Source organism: Stigmatopora argus, chromosome 15 (genome assembly GCF_051989625.1).
Source record: "Stigmatopora argus isolate UIUO_Sarg chromosome 15, RoL_Sarg_1.0, whole genome shotgun sequence".
Taxonomy (NCBI): domain Eukaryota; kingdom Metazoa; phylum Chordata; class Actinopteri; order Syngnathiformes; family Syngnathidae; genus Stigmatopora; species Stigmatopora argus.
The window spans coordinates 2,401,036-2,409,280 of NC_135401.1; the positions used below are offsets into that span (position 1 = coordinate 2,401,036).

At 42.8% G+C, this 8,245-nt stretch overlaps 1 protein-coding gene across 1 annotated transcript; it reads left to right on the top strand.

Moving 5' to 3' along the window:
* Nucleotides 1-196: 196 nt before the first annotated feature.
* Nucleotides 197-6,717, top strand: klhl28 (kelch like family member 28). The gene is made up of 6 exons (XM_077620522.1): nt 197-642; nt 1,980-2,240; nt 2,308-2,945; nt 3,684-4,127; nt 5,526-5,734; nt 6,388-6,717. Exons 2-6 carry the CDS (start codon nt 1,980-1,982, stop codon nt 6,549-6,551), a joined length of 1,716 nt encoding a protein of 571 aa, XP_077476648.1. The 5' UTR covers nt 197-642; the 3' UTR covers nt 6,552-6,717.
* Nucleotides 6,718-8,245: the final 1,528 nt, after the last annotated feature.

The window sequence follows — 8,245 nt, forward strand, 5'->3', positions numbered from 1 at the left end:
CTTACTTTTTTCCCTAATTAATTACATTACAATCAAAATGTGGAAATGAATATATAGTTTATTCAAATAATAATAATTATTACTATATAAATATTGTTAAATGTATATTTTTAATTAAAAAGAAAAAATGCAATTGTTCCTTTTTTAATAAATTACGTTGAAAAACAAAAGGGGAAAATAACCTTTCTCAGTTTTGTTTATTTTTCAAATGTTTAGATTAAAAAAATAAATAAAAGTTGACTTTTTCATGCTGCAAAATAATAGACTTCTATTCGGTTCTGTCCATTTTAAGGACCCAAATAAGTGACCAAATTTAATACAGCCTATTGATTAGTATTAAAATCCATTTTAATAGTCATCGTATATTTCTACAAGTTTCCTATTAATCTTTGCAATTGCATCAAATGTTTTACTGCAGCGACTCCGTTTACTCTGTCGCCGCTCATTTCCCTGCTTTTATTTTGACAGCAGCGGAAGTGGTGTTATGTTTACTCGCTCCTTTCTAATAAGCTCTCTCTGGTGTAGCTTTGTAGCTAGCTTAGCAGTCGGTTGTTTTCCTGATAGCCGCCTGGGGTTCCCACTCGTCACCGCTGAACTCCGTCACGGCAAAATCGATCACCACAGCGGCTCACCCGACGGAAAGTAAGTTGCCCCTTCGCTTTTCTCTCCTCACAACGCCACAAAACATACCAGTTGACCACTTGTCACCAAAACGTGACGTTTTGTGCGTCTCTGTCAGCCATGTTACTGTATATCAATCAATGATGCAGCTAAGGAACCGTGTTTATTTTTGACGGCTATGCGCTGCAGTGCCACAAAACACCAACATAAAGTTGATTTAGCCGTTTTAGCGCAGTGTTACCTTGTCGACATTTCATAATTTTAATGGAGGTGCTCACTTTAGTCCAGCAGAAATGTGTTGGTGCTAAATTCGGCGGTGTTTTGTGACTGATAGCTAACGCTATAGCGGATTTGAAGCTAAGAGGCAGCTAGCATCAGCTCACTAGCATGCAATTACATCGGAAACACTCTAGAAGCAATTGTAAATAAACAAACCACTCTGTCTTGTTTGACAGACTATGACTCATACAGTGCAGATTTAGACGACCATTAAGCCTCATAAAACACTACATTTCATGCTATCCCAAGACCAAACTTGTCTAAAATGATGGCAGCATTTCATCAATTATAGCTGTCTTTAGTTTTCCTTTCATTTCAATGTTTTGTAACTCCTTAACCATTCTATTATTTGAATGTCATATCCTTAAAGCACACATTATTTCATTTCAAATCTTTTACACAACTGGAATGCTGAAATTTGTGTGAATGTCCAAATACTGAGTGCATATGCTGTATTTTTCGGACTATAAGTCGCACTAGCCCAAAAATGCTACCATATTTTCTCACTTATAAGCCGTTTGTAACTCAAAAAAATGTTGACTGAATCAAGGCTACGGCTTATATGCGCACAAGACTTGATATACTCCTTTTCACCAGTAGATGTCGGCAAAGTAACATTTACTATTTGTTGGTTATTTTTTGTTTTGCAGTAAGAAAACAACAATTTCTGATGAATAAATTCCTTATGATATTAACCCTAATAATTATACGTGGAGCGGCTTATACGCGGCTGAATATGCTCAATAAAATGGGGAAAATTATTAGTGGGATTAGAGTATAATATGCATTTTTAGAAGGGCACTTTTTAAATTTATTTAGAAACCAACGACAAACATAGAAAAATACAGAACAACAGACAACATAGGTGCTTGCAAATGTAAGTTTTTGGGATACCTAAAGCTTAAAAAATACAACATAAGGTGGTCAAAAAATAAATAAACAAAACATATAAGTCACACTTGAGTAGAAGTCCTAAGTATGGAAAATACGGTAATACACTGTCTGTATATATTTTTACGATAGTAATTTTTACGACTGTAATTGCTGACCAAAATGTAAATATGTGCCTTTTTTTTAAGATGGACCAGCAGGACCAGTCCTATATGTTTGCCAGTCTAACACGGCCACATTCGGAACAACTGCTGCAAGGCCTCCAGCTCTTGCGTCAGGATCACGAACTATGCGATATCGTTCTCCGGGTGGGTGATGCCAAGATCCATGCCCACAAAGTGGTCCTGGCTAGCATCAGTCCGTACTTCAAGGCCATGTTCACGGGGAACCTGTCGGAAAAAGAAACGGCCGAGGTGGAATTCCAGTGTATCGACGAAACCGCCTTGCAGGTGAGATGGAGACCAGTCAATGTCAAATCCAATCCGTTCTTTTCAACCACCGTCTATTCTCTTGCAGGCCATCGTGGAGTACGCTTACACCGGCACCGTGTTGATCTCTCAGGAAACCGTGGAATCCCTTCTACCCGCGGCTAACCTCCTCCAGGTCAAGCTGGTGCTAAAAGAGTGCTGCTCCTTCTTGGAGAGCCAATTGGACGCCGGCAACTGCATCGGCATCTCCCGCTTCGCCGAGACGTACGGCTGCCACGATCTTTGCCTGGCCGCCACCAAGTTCATCTGCGAGCATTTCGAGGAAGTCTGTCAGACCGAGGAGTTTTTCGAACTCACCAGAGCCGAGTTGGACGAAATCGTGTCCAACGACTGCCTGAAGGTGGTGACGGAGGAGACGGTTTTCTACGCCCTGGAGTCCTGGATTAAATACGACGTGACGGAACGACAGCAGCATTTAGCTCAGCTGCTGCACTGCGTTCGCCTCCCGCTCCTCAGCGTCAAGTTCCTCACCCGTCTTTACGAAGCCAACCATCTCATACGGGACGACCACGCGTGCAAGCACTTGCTCAACGAGGCCCTCAAATATCATTTTATGCCCGAACATAGACTCTCCTATCAGACCGTGTTGTCGGCGCGACCTAGATGCGCCCCAAAGGTGCTGCTGGCAGTCGGGGGCAAGGCCGGGCTCTTTGCTACGTTGGAGAGGTGAGAAGCTAACGCTAACCGCTACATTTTCCCATCAGCAGCGTAGCTAATACATCCACTTAGAGTTCTACATTAGCTTTTTAAGCAGGCAGGTAATCCATCTATCTTAAATGCCCGATGTTTATAGGATCACATACCTGTCAACCTATACATTTTCCCCTTATTTTATAGTTTTTTTTTAATCATTTCAAATTGTGTACGTCATATGGCAATTTTTGTGCAGGATTTTTGGGGGTACTTTTTTTGTAAAACCGATCTCGTTTAGTCTGGATGGTCTCGGTCACTGGTAGCAGCCGAAAACCTCATTGTCGACTGCTAATATTATCATGCTTTAAGCATGATATGCACATTCCAATTTTTACAAGTTTTTTCCAATTTGACATTTTGTAAACGCATTAAAAATGATGAAAACACTCCTGTTGAGGGGGAAAAGGAGCGTACAGTAATCCCTCAATTATTGCGCCCTCACTACTTCTCTATTTTCCGCTATTCATTATTTAAGAAATATATATATATATCTTTTTTTAAGTCAATAAAAAATGTCATAATCCACGCTGGAAAAAAAAGGGTGACTCTACTTTGCGATTTTTCGATTATCGCGGCCACGTCTGGTCTACATTAACCGTGATATTTGAGGGATTACTGTACTTTATATATATTTTTTTCAGTACTTTTCTCTGTTGTGTTTTTTTCCCCCACATTATTAGTTATTAACTTCCAGCCTTGCTTCTCTTGCAGCATGGAAATGTATTTCCCCCAGACGGATTCGTGGATAGGACTAGCGCCGCTGAGCGTCCCCCGATACGAGTTCGGAGTGGCGGTTCTGGACCACAAGGTCTACGTGGTGGGCGGCATCGCCACGCACATGAGACAGGGCCTCAGCTACAGGAAGCATGAAAGCACGGTGGAGAGCTGGGACCCCGAAAACAACACCTGGTCTTCCGTCGAGCACATGGCCGAGTGTCGCAGCACGCTGGGCGTGGTGGTTCTGGCGGGGGAGCTGTACGCCCTGGGGGGCTACGACGGACAGTATTACCTGCAGTCGGGCGAAAAGTACGTCCCCAAATTGAAGGAGTGGCAGCCCGTGGCGCCCATGACCAAGTCGCGCAGTTGCTTCGCCACCGCCGTGCTGGATGGCATGGTATATGCCATTGGAGGTTACGGACCGGCTCATATGAACAGGTATGCTTCCATTTTGTTGGGAAATATGATATAGGACTGTTAGCGTGGTTAGCGGGACGTCACGGGAAGTCCATCACGAGAGAAAAAAGGTGAAAAAAGGATGTTTTTGTTCTACGTGACGGTTTTAGCGAGTTATTTTACGAATTGGTTAACCTCACGAGGGTTGTGGGGGTGCTGGAGCCTAGCCCAGATCACTATGGGGACCAGGCGGGGGACACCCGGAATTGCTGGCTATCCAATTGCAGGGTGTAATTAGGCACAAAAAATCGTTCATATACAGTAATCCCTCGAATATTGTGGTTTCAATTTTCGTGGTTTCACACATAGTGGATTTTTTACGGGATAATTTTTTTTTTTTTTTTTTTTTTTTTGGGTAAATTCATAAAAATGTGAAAATCCACACGAAACTCGCGAGTGGAAGCCACTCCCCTTTCCTCCGCTTGCTACTAGGACTCAGCATTGAAGTAAAATTTTTATTTTTTTAAAATGGGGGTGACCCTACTTTGCGTTTTTTTTGTTTATCGCGGCCATGTCTGGTCTACATTAACCGCGATAATTGAGGGATTACTGTATAACCAATGACAATTTTGATTGTTTTGAATGCATGGTTTTTGGGAACAGGTGTACCCAGAGAAAAGCCACGCAAGCTCGGGGTAATATGCAAACTATGGACGTCTTGTAATCAATTGCTCAGGTACAAAAAATGTGATCAAGACCAATCTGGTTAGTTCATCTGAAGGCGGGTAGTACCTGAATTTCTGAAGAACATTCTTGGACGAATGCAAGTATATCCTTCATAAATTAGGTTATTTAATAGAAGTCAAACACCCACCATTTTTAACTAGCATAGAAAGCGCAATTTTTCCAGCTTTTGATGAGAAAATGCCCCAGAGCTTATTTATGAGCCAGGTCAAAAAGTGAAGTGGAGGCTGAAGTTTCATCGAGTGGCGCTCCTGCGGCTTTCCGTTACTCGTTTCCTTGGCTCCCAAAAGCCTTCAGGACTTGGTGTTTGGACGGAAAATCTCCGGGGACTCAAACCGCCCTCTCCTCCTCCGTGCAAAGCAGTCCCAGTTTGCCAATGTTCCAGTTTGTCTTCTGGGATTTTATTCCGTACATTACAGTACCAGTTCCATCACCTCCATTTTTGTAAACACACCCACATGTTGTTCTCCTCTTTTTGGAATGCTACACAAAAATGGTGACAATAACAGTAATCCCTCGAATATCGCGGTATGTTCGTGCGACGTCAATGGCGGCAATTTTGTGTCTACTTTTTTATGGGCAAAAATAAACTGGTCCACGTGAGATCTCGTTGGCATGAAAGTGGCTCCCCGATTTTGACACCCCTGGGCTAGAATGTTTAAATGTTAGTTAAAAGGGTTCCTTCCTGTTTTACAGCGTGGAGCGGTACGATCCCAGCAAAGACTCATGGGAAATGGTAGCCCCCATGGCGGACAAGCGGATCAATTTCGGCGTGGGCGTCATGCTTGGATTCATTTTTGTGGTCGGGGGACATAATGGCGTCTCTCACCTGTCCAGCATCGAGCGATACGATCCCCATCAAAACCAGTGGACTGCCTGTCGACCAATGAATGATCCACGCACTGGTGAGTGAATATTAAATAGGAAATGGAAATGTTATTTCTCTTTGGATCATTTTAATAATGTGAGGTATTCACAGGAGTGATCCAATTTGTCAATTACGGTATTTTCTCGCATATAAGCCTCCCCCGCGTATAAGCCTCACCCTTAAAATTGTTGCATTTTACAGTTTCCCTCGTATCTTTTCTCTATTTTGAAATAAATGACGGTATCGGCCGCATTGTCTTGCATTACGATGTTTCGTCTTTGTCACTTTTTCAGTTTCATAGACGTCAGAATAAATTTTGTTTAGCGTTTTATCTATTTATCCTTTCTCTATTTTGAAATACATTACCGTATGCAATTTTGTGCATGTCAAGTCTAATTTATGCGCATATAAGCCTTACCCTCGATTCGGTCATCATTTTCTTGGCGACAAATGCGGCATATATGTGAGAAAATACCGCATATATTCACACCAAAGTGTTTTTTTTTTTCTTCAAACAGTATTCAATGATATTTTAATTATTTGCCACGGGCTGTCGTTTGGGTATCCCTGATTTTAAGTACAGTAAATAATATAAAACCATGCCAGTTTTCTCCTGTGCGCCTAAATGTTAGCTGCATTTTCTTTCGAAAGTAAATAGTAATTGACATATACACGTTCTGTGTCTCGCAGGTGTGGGCTCCGCTATAGTGGACAATTACCTTTACGTGGTAGGAGGCCATTCGGGATCTTCTTACCTGAACACCGTCCAGCGATACGATCCCATCTCAGACAGTTGGTCGGACTCCAGCGGCATGATTTATTGCCGCTGTAACTTTGGCCTGACTTCCCTTTGACCCATGGCCCAGGCACAAAATGAGTCCAAATGAACACCAAGATGTTTCTTTTCACCCCTCCTCGAGTTCTTTTCCGTCCCCGGATCCTTGTCCTCCTCCAGGTGCAAAGGATTGCCAAACCACCAGCATAAAATGGCGGCGGCGGTGGACCGGGAGCCCGCCGTTCAGCCCGGTGGAGGAATTACTCGACGCGACGCAACGGGCCAGTCGATGCCCCGGCCGACGAACGAGATGTTACGGACCCGGCAGAAGAAAAGATCAAGTACAAGGAGCCATTACGGGGATCGAAACACTCGCTATATGTTCCGACGTGGTTCATTTTTTGGCAAACCGTCGGCCCGTTCTTTTTTTGGTTCGAATTTCCGCTCCTCCAACAAGGACCAAGCGTCCAAACTGTTGTCGAGCACGAGTTCGCGTATTCGTACCAAGGGTTTTTGTTTTGTTTTGCATGTCGGATGCGATTGTTTTGGTTCTCCGTCCGCGGGCGGAACAGAACGCTGGCAAAATGTGCTTCACGAAAATAGGACTTCAAATCTTTATATTTTCTCAACAAGGGCTGCGTTTCTCACTTGTAAATAATCGGAAATAAATATATGCTGTAGATATCAATATCCTTAGTGCGTGCGTGCGTGCGTCGCCTGTAAATGTTTCGCCACTCCGGCTCACGAACGAAATGGCGTGGCGTATGTCTCCGTTCTCGTCGTCCCCCCCCCCGTCTTTAACGGGACGTCGTGTTCGGGATTTTCTCGCTTTTGTCGAAGCTGACCCCCTCGGCGCACCCTCGGTCTGTCTGCCATGCCGGCTGGTGCTATAATTAGGAGTCGATGCGGGTCTGTGTTGTCTCACAAGTGGGTCAACTTGTGTCTCCTCAACTTAAATGTCCATCCACTAATGGAGAATGCTCTAAGAGACCAATCATATTTTTGCGGGGTGGAAAAACAGACAATGTCCTTGTGTTTTTTTTCTTTTCTCTCCGTGGGAGACATTTTGCACAGGCTCGTTTACCCATTTGCAGGCTCAAAATCTGGACGTTAGTTCCAATGTGATACATCTTGTACCGTATTTGCCGCACCATAAAGCGCACTTTCAGTGAATGGGTTATCTTAAATATATAGGGTGCTACAGATTCTAAAACTCAAGTGGTAATAATAAGGGATTGGTATATATCCACTAGATTAGCACCCTTAGTTTGGCTATAATGCAAATTTGGTCTCATAAAACTCTTGTAAGACATTTTTTCACTTCAAAAGTGGTGGTCTGACAAAAGAATGCACACATTTTCATGTATTTAGATTTTTTTCATTCTGAGCTTGGCCCTCATGGAATAAGATTTAAAAATATTAATTGTTCAGAAAAGTTCCTGAAGTGTCCACTAGAAGATGCTATGCTAAAGGGAATTTTATAAAACGATCAACCAATATCGAGCCATTGGATTGAAGTCTTTTGGGTGCGCCTTATAGTGCGGAAAATGCGGTATTTAAAAAAAAAAAAAATACAAAATTGTTACCCTTAACTTTGGCATTAAATATAGGCTGTTTAAAGGTGTTCTCACCAACAAACAGCCCCCGCAGAGTAACGGAAATGTTGCGTTGTCGTCTGCATACTTTGTTAGCAAGCAAGACCTTTGATATGTATTGTGAGATGTGCATATATGCATTTAGGATAATAGCATTTACGTCATGCAATAAGACTTC

Bases quoted from the DNA above. Each gene is read 5' to 3' on its own strand.
- klhl28 (XM_077620522.1), top strand. From the start codon at position 1,980: ATGGACCAGCAGGACCAGTCCTATATGTTTGCCAGTCTAACACGGCCA. The intron at 4,128-5,525 runs GTATGCTTCCAT...CCTGTTTTACAG, and splicing joins GGACCGGCTCATATGAACAG to CGTGGAGCGGTACGATCCCA. The intron at 5,735-6,387 runs GTGAGTGAATAT...TGTGTCTCGCAG, and splicing joins AATGAATGATCCACGCACTG to GTGTGGGCTCCGCTATAGTG.